Genomic DNA, 16,370 nt, shown 5'->3' with positions numbered 1-16,370 from the left:
GAGGCTGGGGCCGGAGGCGCTGGCTCGAGCACAGCAGGACGCCGCGGTATGAGTTCCTTACTTCCTTTCCTTGTCATGTCATATTATTTTGTTTCAATGTTAATTAGTACTACTAAAAATGTGATGCATGTGAATATGTGATGAATTGATGGTAAATTCATATGCACTAGACGAGTTAATGGTAAAATCACCAAGTTAAATTTTGTTAGTTGATTAACAGAGATCACATTTTGTCATACACATTTCCAAGGTGGATGTTGCATGTTTTTTAATTATATTAAAGTAGACTATTATTAAGTCAGTTGATGCTCATGAAGAAAAATATTACAGCACATCCATATATTCATATGCTCATATGTTCACTGCTATTATTATTTTAGATGTCATCGTTATTATGAACAAATTTTACTTTGTATCTTATTGTTGTTTAATATTCAATTATGTATAGTTAAAAAAAATAACTATATAGTATGTAGACCCTAGTTCAAAATCCTAGACAAACCACCGACCACAGCAAGTTCAAAAAAGGTGTGCTTGTCCCGGAGCAAAGGTGTGTTCGGTTCGAACAAAGGTGGCCCTGGTACGAAAAATGGTAGGAACTTGCTGGGGGAGCGAGCTCCGATCCTTTTGCGCTGACACTGACACTGCATTGCATACCGACCGATGATCCGTCGCCGAGGATTACGGTTAGCTGAGCATTCCCACCAGTTGGCACCAGCGGCAACAATGCAAGCAGCGCAGCCGGGCGAGCTTCTCTGGGACAGCACAGCAGTGACAAGAGGAACGATCCAAACGCAGCGTGCTAGGAGTGTTCCTTGTGTGCTGTCGAGGTGCACGAGATGTCTAGACTCTAGAGAGGTCGCAGTCGAAAAGGTAGAGGTGCTCCGACGGCGGGGGGTTGCCGCCGGTGGTGCGCAAGATGGCAACAAGGAGAAATCTAAGCTGACCGTCGGGGAGAGTTCGGCGGCCATTGGCCCAGACGGTGCAGGTTGGCGAGGATGGGAGAGAGGAGGTCAAAGGGGTCGGTCTGGCTTCCACCGGCCGTATCCAACTCTAACTTTGTTGAATCCCGATGGTAATGGAATATTGGAATATATCTCTGCTGCATTTTGGTACGTCATACCACTAAGTTCCTTCAGTTCACTCATCTCCCTGTGTTTCTAGCAAAAGCTCTCGCGGGTGCAGAATTCCTAGCATATGTTTGTCAATGTCTGGATGAATCACCAGGTCCTTCTGAGAATCACAGGTTCCTTTTCAGTGTCTAGGCTATGCTTTGTGCGTAGAGATACTAATTCTGCTACACATTTGTGCAGCAATGCACGCCTTCGGGAGTAGGCAAGCAGAATACTACCTGATCGGACCTTAGTAACTGCCTGTTCCAACAATATAATCCTGCTACAGCAATATAATCCATGGCTCTATCATGTTCTGAACGAAATGGGGCTTTACAAGCACATAATAATCCATGAGCATCCCATAACGAGCTTACGGAGCTGATAATCCACAACCGACTACTTGAGAAATCATGATTCCACATATACCCACTAAATACATGGGCTGTCACGATAGCAGCAGATGCTCCAGGCATCCAAGGATCCTCTGAAGACCGCCTATGCTGTGGAAAACCAACCTCTGTAATTTCACAGGCTACGCGCCTGGACTGCACCCAAGTAAACAGAGAGTATCCAACCAATGAAAAGATAACCATACCGCACTATTGTGCCACAGTTCAGCGAAGCGAGAAATGAGCAGAGAATATCGGCATAATACAGGAGGCACCAACAAACTTTTCAATCTGCAGAGCAAAATGTAAGCCCTCTACCATTCCGGAGATCGCGCAATGATCACTTGACACACGACACGACAAGGTGATTACCCTCGGCTAAACAGACTTTGGTTTGGATGTGCTGCCATGGATGCTCAAGCGGTATAATAGTCACCACCTCACAGCGTTGCAATTCGCAAAGCAAGGCACAGATGAATGGTCAGTTGCACAAGTAAAAACCGAAGGGCTCTGTTTATTGACTGCCACTTCCAGTAATAATTTATTTTCCATCAAATATCAGGGTAATAAACATCTAAATTAGTACCCAAACCCTAAATACAATGATGGTACACAAAAACATTCACATGTATTTATCTTGCACCCAGTGATGCCCCCCCCCCCCCCTATTCCTTGTACCCAGTAAATGTCAGAAAAATGTACAAAACACTCCACTAGCCACATTAAGCCTCGACTCCCAGTTAAAAACATTCTGTACCAACCTGACACAGTGAAAAAATACGTGTTATCTCTAACAAATAAACAAACAGGTAAATAAATAAATGAAACAAAAGGCTCATGCTCCTTTAAAAAAAGTTTTCATGGAGTATTCTGCTATTTCACCTCATGGCTTCATCTGTTGATCTCTAAGAATATAAAATTGCATTAAAACTCAAGACAATCTTATTTGGTTCAATTCGTGCTAAACTATCAAGTAGATAACTTATTTTAAACTGACATATTTTCACATAAGAACCCTACTACTTAGATAAAAGTCGACGCAGATGACAAAAACTGTATTCAATTTTACCAATAGTGCAGATGGCAGACATAATTTCTCACACAGCCTAAGCTACACCTACTAATTGCAACTCCTATCTTCCCAGAAAAATCTCTTTCTAAATGATTTCATTTGTATATCATACATTGTACAAATCATTAATTTCCTACTACACCCTTCTATTTATTTCCTGCCATTTATCCTTCGATCCTAAGAGGGTAGTTACATTGGAACAACTGAAGATAATGAATTGCCAGCAATGACTTCTGTATTTACTTAACCAAAGATGGGCTCGTTTTGAAAAATTACAAGATCAGCGGCAAGGTTATCTTATGGGAGTTCAGAGACAAACCCATTCATAAACAACCTCAAAAAAGGACTTATGCGTAGAAGCACTTATTTGTTTCTATTTATCCTATTCTGCTCTCCAGTTTTTTCTTTTAACTTCGTGGCCAGATCCTAGATCATGTAATTTCGTAGGTCATCTCTAATGCTATGTCAAACAACATGTTCAATTACCTGTCAACCACTTGAATCACAAACTGCAAGATAGTTTAATTAAAGAGACAATTGATCATCTATCCTTACCAACAGATGAACTCTATGCAGATCCCACTTGGATTGTATAGAACACTTGAAAGTTTGTTCACCAGGTTGAGGCAACAAAGCATCCACGCTGGTGTTTATCGATGTATCAACCAGAACAACCTGATAACCCTCCACAGGAAAAATCAAGATTCTGGAAACCAACCTTGCCAAATTAATCGCAAACTCAGCTATCCCAATGTGACGAACTACTCCGAATCAGTATCTATTGATAAACACAGGCGAGGCCTAACAGACCGCGGTTGCCGAGGATGAGAAAATATATTTTCAATCCTTCTTAGATTTAAATTAGCTCCGCTGAATCTGTCATTGTTTGTGCTTGGAAGAGCAGAAGCTGCAATTGAAAAAAAAAATGATGAGAATAACATCAACCAATAAACCAGTCACAATAATAGTTTGCTGATAACTATGTGTATATATGGTACACATAGCAATAAGCTAGAAGGTTAAATCTCAAGATGCAGTTCATACTACAAATTTGGTTTAATAAATAAGGATTTACATAGAAGCTAGATCTTATTCTAATCCATAAATGAATCATTAAACCTTTTTTTACAAGCAAGCATAGCAAACAGCAAAGCTGACATATATTACAAGCCTAGAAGAGAAACCAAGACAAGTTGGTCACAAATGGAAATCCTAGAGAAATTTGGTTATATAAGAAATATCTTAATTCAGTTCACTCCTTACATTCATCAGTGTGCCACTACAGATCATGTCGAGTACAGGGGAATAAGCGGGGCCACTCAGCATAAAGTGTAGAATCAACGGCAGCTAATACCCAAAGGTAATCCAAGTTGAATTCTAAAAGTTAATAAAATTATTGTCCAGGCATTTTCGTGGCTAGGAAATGGATATACAGTTTATGGGGATTTGTTTTTAAAATATCAGACTTTAAAATCTTCTTCTATGGAAAAAAAAAATATGACCTAAGATGTCTGCCTTCAAAAGTTGACCGTTGTGATCCTGAAACTGGGTGAAGGGCTACCAAAAAGAAAAGCAATTGTAGCAAACCATTATCTTTAGGAATAAAACAATCACAAAAGGAAAGAAATAAATTCATAAAAGGGAGCCAGACCAGCATCAATCAAAGGTTCAACCCCTGCCTCTTTTGATGGAACTTTAGGCTGTGATTTTGGACCATCAACTCTTGTAGACTCTTCATTACCACCTCCACCTGCTGCAAGGGTAAGAGATATCCAATCATCAGAGTGGACCCCATTTGGTGCATTCGCACGCTCGCTCAGTTCTTCCTGAAGGGGAATGGCAGAAGGTTGACTTGGAAGAAAAATTTGTAAAGAAGGATCATCGCCAACTAAAGCCAATGGGTTATCAACCAAGCTTCCATGTATTGCATTGCTATTCCGGCAAATTGAAAGATCGTGAGCTACTGAGGGCTCCTCTATGCCAATAATATTACAATCAAGAGAATAGTCTTCTGGTGCAATATTAAAGGAGTTATTTGAACCAACAAAAGGATCGGCAACATCAGTATCAGCCCCAACAAACTGGAAACCTTGCTCCTGTTGCGGATAAGAATGCATCTGCCAGTTATTTATGTCAAAATCGGCAGTATTGCTGCTTAAAAAATCAAGACCACTCGTGCCAACACCAGCATCCTCCGGGTATCTTTCAGGATATCCGGGACCATTGGTGGCGAAAGGAAAACTATTACCATTTGCACCACTATTGTCATAGACAGATGGCGGGCAAACCATCGCATCATTCTCGTCATCAGAATCACTAAGAACAATGACATCTGCAACATTGTGTTGTTGCTGAGGTCTATCCTCTGTATTGTATGTTTGACCAAAGTCACGTGCTAAACTGTCAAACTCTTGGTTCAGTGATGAATCAAATTGCATACCACCCTCTTGGTTCACACTTGCGTCTTCACCATCTCTGTAACTCCCAGTGGGGCTACTACTCATAGGCACAATGTTTGGTGCTTGGAACCCAGCATTGGTCTGGATGTGATTTTCAACCACAGAAAGTTTCTTATCATCAGCTTTACTACTAACTTTCCATGTTCCATTCGGATTTTTTTTTATTCCGAGCTTTAAACATTTCTGTCCATCAGACGTACCCTCTCTCTTGAATTCATTTACATTTTCCACAGCAGGTTTTGTATCTTCCTTTAAGTCACAAAGCGTACCATCAGGCATATGCCACTGAGATAGTTCTCTAGTTGCAGCATCACCCTTCACACGCCATGACCCGTCTGGTTTAACATCAAGCTCATTAACATCTTCACTGCAACTGCGCAACTATATCCAAAATAAAAAAAGGAATCAATAAAACCAATAAAATCTAACAAAAGACGTATACAAATGTGCGAAGAAGACCTACCAAAGAAGTGATCCGATTGAAGTAAGGATCGATCATCAAGTTCTCGAGAGAGTAATTCTTTAAACATATTGGACATTGCCACTGTACAAAAGTACGAACAGACCAATAAGAGAAGTTACATACAAAATATGAAACCATGAGCATGTAAAAAAGGTGAGTTGCAGGACATCTCTTCAAATGGAAGAACTTGGAAAGAAAAACACACTATCTTTAATCATCAAAAGTAGCAGAATATAAAAGGCCATTATATGGGAAGGATGTCCCTCCTCCCTTGCACAAAATTGACAGGAGCAAAAGAATCCCTCCATCTTCCTTCATGCACATTAGGTTCATGAGCCCTAGATTGGCTAGCCTAGGTCAGGGTCAGGACAGGATCGGGCTTTAATTTTGCAGCCTTCGATCTCAAGCATGGCCTAACCTGGCAGGGAAATTATTAATAGAACAATTTTTATATCCACTGTATTTTCTATTAGAAAATAATACAAAATAAAATTTTCTAACAAAAGTATATGAATATATTAACGTTTTGGGTTTTGTGCCTAAGTGTATCAGACCAGTCCAGGCTCTATTGTGCACGCAGAAATTAGGCCTGGACCAAAGCCCAGCATGGACAGACATTCAAACATGCCTAATGCACATACACATTTGAATGTGCTTCTGCGGGCACAAATTCTGACCTTGCGGGAGCGTTGATTCAATTCCACAAAAGTTTCAAGATCAAAACAACCCATATGAACACAAGGCTTGAACCTTCCAGCAATCCTCATTCTGGATCCACTGTTCTGAAAAATATATTAGAGAAAAAGTAAGATTCAATCCCAATACTACATATCACACCAATAACAGGAATCATAGAGAGACTTTAGCTCAACATGCCAGTTACAGCCCACCATATATATTGACAAAGGAGAACACCTACCACTATGCTTATTTTAGCTTCTGAATAATACATAGACGTTAGAAACTCTGTCCTAATACTACTCGACTAGCCGAGCACAGAACAACCACCTGATAAAGTATGGCTGGTATGCTACTACTAACAGTATACAGTACTACAAATACATGATCAAGCTAGTCATCATAACAACAACCACCTAATAAAGTATGGCTGATTTGGAAGGTGACAGCAGTCAGTGAAGTGATAACACTTTTTTCCCAAAAAAAGGGACCTCATCATAAATTGGTTATGTGCAGAAGAAAACTCACTGGGCAGCGAAGGTTGATTGTAACGGATTCAGTAACCACTTCCAAATCACTGTCACTATCAGCATTATCTGTAGCACCTCCACCTCTAAGACGGCGCCGAACACGAGCAAGTGCATCCTCGAAAGACTCCCCTTCACTTTCCTTTGGGATCAAGTTTAATACCTGTACATCAATAATAGTGTCAATGGGGAAAAACAAAGGAGTTTATCTAGGTGAATAAATGTACTTGATCTTGCAGTGAAATGAAACTAGTCACACAAAATACAGAAAGTATTTTCCCTAAAAAAACAGAGTATTTTCCCCAAAAAAATACAAAGTATTTACGATCTAACCATTCCTTCTCGTTCAATATATATACTTTCCCCTCCAGGAGATAATTATATTAGTTTTGAAAAACAACAAGAAAATTAACATGTTGGCATGAGCTTCAACTAGAATTATTAATCCTGTTGCTGATATGAAACTTTCATTCATACAAGGTGAACTTGTCATAACACTTCATTACCATTGCTGATAAGTTTGGAACTTCAGATCTAATTAACATGAAACAAGCGAATACGTTGACAATACATAGGCACTGCATATAAAACAATAGTTTTCAAATTTCTCAAAAATATCAACACATCAAAGCAGTAATTGTGTACTTATGTTCAGTTTGCATAGCAGTATTGAGACATATATCAGAGTTCAAATGGGAAGCATAAGGTGCTGAAATATACCAAAATGCAAAAAATGGTTCTTGAGTAGTAGCTAACATACAATTCCGCATGTAACCAGAAACAACAATTTATATGGTTTATCAACAAACCATATGTTCCATAACTGGTGATATACTCACACCCTTGTTAAACAAAGAGTGAAAATTTTGAACCGTTTGACAAACATATAGCAGCTACTAAGTACCAGTAGTATACCACCATACCAGAATTGGCTGATGGGGATGATACTGGCATACCTATAGACAGACCATTTAGAGACTTGAGAAAGCAATGAAACAGTAAGCATAACAAAATACGGTAGCAGTGCAAAGAAACTGAGTTCAAAACCATAATTAATACATTTAGCTATTTAAGATCTATTGATGTGGTTCTTGTAATATGGTTCAGCCTTGTGGTGAATGACAGAACTTGCTAACTTCATTCTTGAGGCACACTACAAATTCTAAGTGTGGTTCTGGTGCACATCCGGTGAAAACAGGCTAACTATTGCAATTGTGCGAAAATGGGGTCTAGAAGTTCTCCAAAAAATACTAAAGATAGGATGGACATGTAATATCTCTCCACAAAATTTCAAGAGCAAACTCAACTTCATTAGAGCTATATATGAAAAGAAGGTGAATGTGCAGTGTTCACTAAGTACTGCTCTCTTTTTTGTTTCTCCTGGACACAATTGAGTTTACTAGTGAAATTTTGCATTAACATGGAATATGCCCTTCACCATCTCGGGTAATTTTTGGAGATTTTTTTTTAAATAATAGACCTCATTTTACGAATTTGCAATATGTTGTCCATTTTCACCAGAAGATATATGCCCATGGTTCTCAAGGCCACTTTATGGTTGTGGTGCTGCATTGTAGAATCTAGTGAGTTACTGGGAATATGTACTGACTCTAGGATGACTGTTGCCGATATGGCTTCAGTATATGTTTTTAACTAATATTTAAATACACAAATAGGAAAAGGGTGCTTTTCAAAAGACACCACAATGCCAAACAGAGGCTCAGTAATCAACAAGCACAGCTAAGATCCAACCCAACGGTATGTATAGGGGAAAAGTTGACAATAGGAAGGAAATCATCCTTAATATGCAGAATAAACACACCTCAAAAGGATGTTATAGTTTGATCAAATTAACACTGACAACTGAGAAAAGTAAACCTGAAAACAGCACCTTCTATAAATCATTTCAACGGCATGATAAGTAACAAGTCGAATGAACAAAACCTGAGCAACAGTCCTCCTCCTAACAATTCGGACCCCAAAGCAAAATGCCCGAGCATCAACTCTTGATAAACTAATTTTATTGACTCCTTCTCTACTGCAAGTGGTTACCTGCAAGTGAGGAAACACATGAGAATGACAAATTCAAGCCAAAAAGAGAACTTAGGAGAAGAATTTCTTAGTAATACAATGTTGCGGTCAAATTATTATATAAACTATGAAAGTAAAACTTTGCCTCATCCACCAAAACTGTGCACCCAGTTTCTGCCTATCTCTACATGTCAGATACAGATAAAAGAGTGCTAACTTGACGCTGGATTTGCCTTATCGCCTGTTTTATATCAGCGCTAGCAGCTTCTTGACAAAATCTAACAGTGGCTATTGCATCATGGACCTGTGTCACATCAACACCTACATGCTAATTAAGGTAGTGTTTGGTTGGAGGACAAGGTAGCGCTAGCAGCTTCTTGACAAAATCTAACAGTGGCTATTCCATGTAGTAAGGATGGGATGATTCAAAATGCTTGTTTGGTGGGAGGGATGGAACGAGCCCATTTTAGGACCTTGGGTCCCCTATCATCCTCACGTCCCGAGTAGGGCGGCTGCGTCCGGGAAATTTTCTGGGATCCCCTCATCTAGCATCTAAAGGAATATTCTCCTATGGGAGCCATCCTATCCCCCTCATCCTCCAACCAAACGCCTGAAAAAATAGGATGGGATCATCCCATCCAGGGACATCCCACCAACCAAACACTACCTAAGTCTTTGGCGAAAATGATCTTATTATAATGCCATCAAAATGATGTTAAGTTCTTGTGTGGAACATGATATTGTTGATTTTGCATCTAATTCTGTATGCAAATTGTTTATTTTATCTCAATATGTTTTATGTAATTTCGTTTTTTCAAATGTTATTCTTTGGCGTTACAATCCCATTACTCCTATGGTGCAGGGTAGCATGATCAATTATAAACTTGTCAAGCCAGCCAATTCAAAGCAAGACGCTTGCTGCCAAACAAAAAATACAGTAAATTTGGGCCATGGACCGTACTGGCACATGCAGCAGATTATTTCTGAATGACATGATATCGCCCACAACCAGCCTGATGTAGAAGCAAACCATGCCCTTTACTAGTTAAGAACCATATGGCTGACAAGCAATGTGCGCAAACAACGATCCGAGCTGGCAACATGTGTGGTTGCTGTCAGCGGGAGACAGAAGAGGCTACTATGTCTTTAACTTCTTCCATTGATATCTAGAGATGGTTTGGCCCAAATGTGTGCATCTGACCCAAGTCACCTCAACCCACGAGGTTACAACAACAACAAAGCCTCGAGTCCTGAGCATGATGGGGTAGGCTAAAGATGAAACCCATCAAGAGCAAACAACAAGAGATGAAACCCAACCCCCAACGTTCCCTAACAAATTATTCTGGGCTTCATAAGTAGGCTATTTTTGCCCATCTGTCCCAGTCTCATTCCCGCACTGCATTCCATTTCACGCTCCCATTAGTACTAACTTCATTTCAGAATTTTCAAGCTCCCACAACACTAACTCTACGAGTCTACATTATGACTCAAGAACATGCATTATTTTTCCAAAAAAGAAAAGCAGAGGCAATTTTTTACTTCCTGTAACTCCTGGCTTCAGGAAAGCACAAGAAAACTACTGACAAGTGAAATCTTATATATCGTGCCAAAACACATGCAGATAAGTTTCTCTAGAAGACTGTCCCACATGTCCACAATTTGCCAATATGCTTCAAACAAAACTCATTAAGTGTATTATACAGTAACATAGAAGGCTCTGTGAAACCATATGAAACCTCGAAGGGCAAAAATCAGAAGGTTAACGCAAACCATACTTGAGAAAGATCAAAAACAAGTTTATATTGTGTCCTAATGGGAGTCCATTTTAAAATTGCAAGTCAACCCAACAGAATAGGCCCTGTCAGTTAGAGGACATTGGAAACGCTGGTTAAAAAAATACCCCCCAAAAGATATCAAGGACTAGTATCAAATCTCCATCCAACCAGCATCTAGATCCTACCAGTGGGACAAAGTAAGAATTAACTCACCAGTGGCCCATCATCCCGTCCATTTATCCCTAGTAACTGAGAACCAGGTCTGGTCACTACTCGTACAGGATAACCTGAACAAGTGGAACTAAATATCACTGATAATCCCTTAGTTTCACGAAATATCAATGGAAAATATAACCTGCATGGCTCAGCTATAGCTGTACAACATATAAGCCAAGATTCGAGTCTGAATACATTTCAATAAATCCATCTTATACAAGAAAAATTGTCAACATTACCATTCACTTGCAATTCTGCATACTGAGGCCATTGCATCCTGAACTGGACTTTGTCATTTATAAGAATGCACCAAACCTGTCCACAAGACCACAAAACATTCTCTAGTTAACAAGACAGCGCAACAGAACCTGTCAATGTGTTAAAATGTTTTCCTTTATTGCATAGGACACATGATTAAAGGCCTAATCCACAAAATCAAGACACTTGAGAGAATGGCTCAAGTCTATACGGTACACACAATTTGCAATGATGCAAAATAGATAGCTCTGTTTGGCAGTAAACATGAGAAATCAATGATAATCCACATTACAGAAAATCATAGTTCATCCATAGTTGTTTGCCTCAGCATTGTGCATTGAACAATGGCACAAACGTTAAGTCATATGCTGTATTAAAAGGGTTAATACGATGAGAGTTCACAGATAGTGACCTCATCTCACATATACCCACATTTTCTTCCTTAGTGCCCCAAGCCCTCAAGGTTTATGGTAAAACAGTATAATGCCATATATCAAATTACCATGCGCGAGATTTAATCAGGATTTAGGCACGTGAAACTTAGCTTTGCACAGGAGAGAGCAAACCTGGAGATCATATTCTTGTCTCTGAACTGTTTCTCTATCTGCCCGAGAAAGTTGGAAGCTTTTCTCCACGCTTTGAGGTACACTTGTTCTAGAGAGATATGAAGGACACATTTGTCATCAAAGTAACACAATAACATCAATCCAGATAACATAAATTAAATAGCAGAATAGTTAAGTCTACTCAAATAGCATGTTATCATCTAATAGATGTGCCAAAACACAAGGCTATATAGCTATGGACCACCTTATCACAAAAATATACCCCACATACCATATGTTGGATGCCGCATTAGCATAGTAAAACAGATATTTGATATTGTATTTCGAAATATGAGGAAAATTAATTCTGACATCTATGCGAAAAATTTTGGTTATATATGTGCTGATGAGCACTAGTGATAACCATTATATATATTCATATTAAAAGGCAACCATTTTACACTTGTATTAAAAACTAACAAGAAAAACTGGGAGCATTATCAAGTCGAATAATGGAATTTAATAACCAACCAAAGGTCATGAACTGAAGTAACCCCCCAAATGATTGGATAGCATGCATGTATTCATGTATAGCAGGACAGCAACAGCATAAAAGACATCCATAAGCAGAAAAAAAAACTCTTGACAGCAACATAGCATGAATCTTCCTCAACTATGACAAGACATAAAAGTACTTGTATTGACATTTAAAAGAAAAAAGAAAAGAAAAGGCAAAGTGCACATTAGGTAAGACAAAGTAATTATCAGTTAAAATGTGGCCACCAATACGAGTTTCATTATATACCCACCCATCATTTCCAACACCAGACGACATGAATTTCACAGGGAGTAACGGATTTCCTGTAGTCACCCAAAACCTGTGAATTCAATTTGTGGAATTAAACAATGAGAACAAGAATTGCAGTTCCCAGTCTGCACAGGAACGAGGAAATCAGGGAAGTGAATCAACTAAGAAGACTAATTAAATCCTTCAACGTATATAATATTTTATATGTAGACATAGCATCCTACGCAAGCAAAGTGGTGTTATTCCGTTCAGAGCACCTAAGTAGATTTACAAATTTTCCTGCCGCTTTAGCATAATCTATTAGAGATTCTAAATATTTGTAGTAAATTCACCAGATATGTACTTGTATATAGCAACTCAGCATGGAAAAGCATAGTAAGTTTAATGGAACAAACATCTAGACAGATTGGCTGTTTTAGTCTTATAGAAATAGGCAATTTCAATTGCATGCCATACTAATTGCAACAGGAAATAAAGCATTAGTGTGTTCAAGCCAAACAAATAGAAGACAGTGCTTAGTAGGCACACTATAAACTCAGACAAAGACAATCAACAATGTCACTTACAAACTCCAGTGAAATTAATTGACAAGTTTGATATCATTTATCCGAGTAAAAACATAAAAACAAATCAAACTAAGAACAAACGTCAATCAGGCAGTAAAGTGAAGTTGATTCACTACATTTAATGATAGCAGGACATCCCAACTGGTGCTCTTGAAAAAATAAAAGGGAAACAAAGCAAATCAAACAGGTTATAGCAGGACATACGGGTCTGCCCGGTTCAGTCGGCACAATTCACAATAAAAATGGAGTGGAACGTCAGCGCCAACACCCTCCGTGGGCTTATCTGGAATGAGCACACAGCTCATATGCTGCCACACTTGGCATTTATCATCTTCACACTGCAGAAAAGAGAAAACAAGAAGAAAGATAAAAGATCAACGAGAGAAACGGGTTGTCGTTCAGACATGTAGAGGAATTGTTCCATGCCCTATGTGCCTTTCAAATGAAAGCAAAAAATAGAAAAGGCTACCCTACCTTGATCATAGTGTCATTTGGCATTGTGCTACTGCAAAGGCAGCGAACCTTAGTCTCTGCATGGTAAAAGTCACTGGCTTTCTCTTTGGGCCTGAAATGATTGAAATCTGATCCGCTGTGGCTCCTAGAGGCTAGATCAGGAGAACATTGAATTTGCATTTTCCTGCTAATGAAAAGCATCGAAACATCAAAAGATAGTATGTCAATAATTTCATCTCAAGTAGTCAAGTGTATTGTCTATTTTCTTGTGCAGACAATTTGACAAAACATGGAATTTAACCTGTATGTGTCATCAACGACTTTTGCCACCACCTCCCTTGTTAAAGCATTTTTCCTGCCCCATCCATGATGGCGTTGACCTGCAACAAGCAAATAGTGCTGAGGAACTGGATTTCATCGAACGAACAAACTTTGAAGAAGAAACTAAAACGTAGAAGAAAATGCAAACTAGCCAATGGTCCAGTAAAATAAAAGAAGATCTTTTTATCAACTAACAGTTCAAGAACAAAAATAAAAAGGATCCATACAGAACTACAATGGCACATAGCGCATACAAAACCTATTGGCTTGAGGACAACTGAAAAATAAGGGTATTCCATATTGCACAGCAAAAAATGCAGTGGTTCAAGGCACAAATAAGGGAGGCATAGAAAACAAAGATAGGCATACCTTGATCATCTGATAACAGTGCCAATACCCTATCAGCAAGATCCTGTAACGATTAAGAAATCGGATCAGATAACATAAAACACAAGATGAGCTAGTACAGCAAAGATGAGATTTTGAAATAGCAATACTGAATTGAAGTGCTTTCTATAATCCCGTTGTTGCTGCCAAAGCAAGTTATACACACCAGACAATCCCATCAATGATTTATCAGTAGACTGGAAGTTCACCTTGGAGGTTTGTAATCCATACCACCGTGAATTAAAATTGTACTCGTCCCGGAAGGTGAAACGAAGTATAGGAAAAGCAACAATATGAAAGAAAACTGACCTGCTTCTTCCCTTGCTTTGGTAACCCCAGCTGAGTTAAGATATCTTTGAGTTCCTTTATTCTAAAGTATGCAAGTTTATCCTGTGATAAACAAGGGAAAGGATCAAGACTAAAGTTACACAAGTAATTCATCAGCATGACATTCACACGTAGTACACTAGCACACAATTTTTGTTTGATCCATGGACCAAACATTAAAACAGAACTATCAACTCCGGAACCATTTCTGAATCTAACAAAGTGGCATTTGTGCGCCAATTATGCAAGCTAGGCGTTGCTTAAGTGCATCGTGCAACAGAGAGGATCCAACCTACCAATTACAATAGGAATTAATTCGCAGACTAGGATGACACAGAACACCTCCTGAGAACTCACATAGCTACCAACCCCGGGGCCAAACCATGAATGCACGACCTAAGGTGGGCGAGTGACTAACATGCTAAAGCGCAGGCTAAGCAATTCCACACTTCTGAGAAAGTCACAAGTTGCTACTGGTGCCAACACAACGCTAAAACTAGACTCGGAGGTACCAATTCCACACCTATCCATCCCTAAACCTCGCCCACACAAACAACCTTAGCGAGGCGGCAGGGGCAGGAACCCCCCAAACCAAACCGAATCCCCCGCGAAATTCGCGCGAAATCGGCGGAGATCGGGGGAATTGGTGGGCAGGCGGGCGGGAGGGCGTCTACCTTGCAGGTCGAAGCCAGGTCGGCCATAGCTGCCACCCGCCTACTCCCGCGAGAGAAAACCCCCAGAGGCCACGGGCATGGGGCCGATCGGGGCCCCGGGCTGCTGCTGCTGCTGCCGCCGGCGAGGAGATCCGGCGATCGGAGCGCCAAATTGGTTGGCGAGTCGGCGGCCGCGCGCAGCAGCGTTGTCGGAGGCGGCGGCGGCGACACTTTCCCTCCACTTCCTCGCCTCGCCTCTCTCTCTCGCCTCGGTTTGTATCGATGCGTGAGGATTTTCTCTCTCCTCCTATTGGGTCGCGTCGCGCGTGCTTGTGGGTTTCGTCGACGAGCGAGCAGAGAGAAAAGGAGGAGGGGGAGGGCTAATGTTTCTCTCCTATTCAGCCGCCGCGGCGGACGTATCGGCCGCTATCAAATCCGGTTTTTTCCGGAGCCGTACGAATCCGCGACCGACCGGGCTGGTCGTTGTGTTCCCTCCGTTCTTCGCTCCCCTCCCACCTGCTCCTTTTCCTTCATCACATGACTTCACTGGGGACGTCACCATGGGCCGGTATGGGCTTGCCCGGCCTGTGCTGCCAGGAGAATGGTCTGGGCTTGCCCGGCCTGTACTGCCAGGAGAATGGGCTGGGCTTTCCCTGCCTGGGCTTAAGGGAAATGGGCTGGGCTTGCCCCGCATGGGCTGGGCTTTCCCCGCATGGGCTGGGCTGGAAGGGGAATGGGCTGGAAGGCCAGGGCTGGGCTTACAGGGGAATGGGCTGGGCTGGAGGAGGGCGCGCGTGTGGCCTACGAGGCCGGTGGAGGCTGAATTGCTTCTTTCCTTCTTCTTTTTTTCCTTTGTGTTTTTTTAATTTTTTATTTTCGTGTTTTTTTCTATTACACTTATAATTTGAACATGTATAGTTTTGTATTTCATATGAATTCAACAATTTGGAAAGGCTTGATTTATAAAAAAAAATTGAACTTATTTTAACAATTTTGAAGTGTTAATTCAACCTTTTTTTAAACAGATGTTCAACGTTCTGTGATACCTATTTCAACAATATGTGATAATGTTCAACATTTTATGCGACCTAATTCAATGATATGTGACAGTATGTTCAATTTTTTGTGATACATGTTTCAACAATTTGAGATAACATGTTCAACATTTTGTATTGATTTGTTGAAACAATGTATTAAATAGTGCATTCAAATTGTTGAATTTGTCAAGAATTCAAAAAAATATATCATGTTAGATCATGTTCTGTTGAGTTAACGGTGCAAAAACATCTGATTTTGAGAGGAAAAAACATGCTTATAAAGATTAAAA

At 40.2% G+C, this 16,370-nt stretch overlaps 1 protein-coding gene across 3 annotated transcripts; it reads right to left on the bottom strand.

Annotated features, from left to right (window-relative positions):
- Positions 1-1,998: 1,998 nt before the first annotated feature.
- Positions 1,999-15,422, bottom strand: LOC133928342 (E3 SUMO-protein ligase SIZ1-like). 3 transcript variants are annotated; one of them, XM_062374637.1, is made up of 18 exons: positions 15,065-15,422; positions 14,373-14,453; positions 14,046-14,088; positions 13,657-13,735; positions 13,377-13,542; positions 13,107-13,240; positions 12,338-12,406; positions 11,550-11,637; positions 10,965-11,040; positions 10,723-10,796; positions 8,648-8,755; positions 6,705-6,866; positions 6,176-6,280; positions 5,499-5,579; positions 4,228-5,416; positions 4,079-4,133; positions 3,132-3,483; positions 1,999-2,265 (listed from the first exon to the last, which is right to left on the bottom strand). In XM_062374637.1, exons 1-17 carry the CDS (start codon positions 15,089-15,091, stop codon positions 3,456-3,458), a joined length of 2,565 nt encoding a protein of 854 aa, XP_062230621.1. In that variant the 5' UTR covers positions 15,092-15,422; the 3' UTR covers positions 1,999-2,265; positions 3,132-3,455. The 3 variants fall into 3 exon arrangements, with proteins under 3 accessions (XP_062230621.1, XP_062230619.1, XP_062230620.1); XM_062374635.1 differs by lacking the exon at positions 4,079-4,133; XM_062374636.1 differs by lacking the exon at positions 4,079-4,133 and having other exon boundaries at positions 13,377-13,539.
- Between the last annotated feature and the right edge of the window lie 948 nt (positions 15,423-16,370).

Source organism: Phragmites australis, chromosome 9 (genome assembly GCF_958298935.1).
Source record: "Phragmites australis chromosome 9, lpPhrAust1.1, whole genome shotgun sequence".
NCBI classification, from domain to species: Eukaryota; Viridiplantae; Streptophyta; class Magnoliopsida; order Poales; family Poaceae; genus Phragmites; species Phragmites australis.
This window is presented reverse-complemented; position numbering and strand designations above follow the sequence as displayed.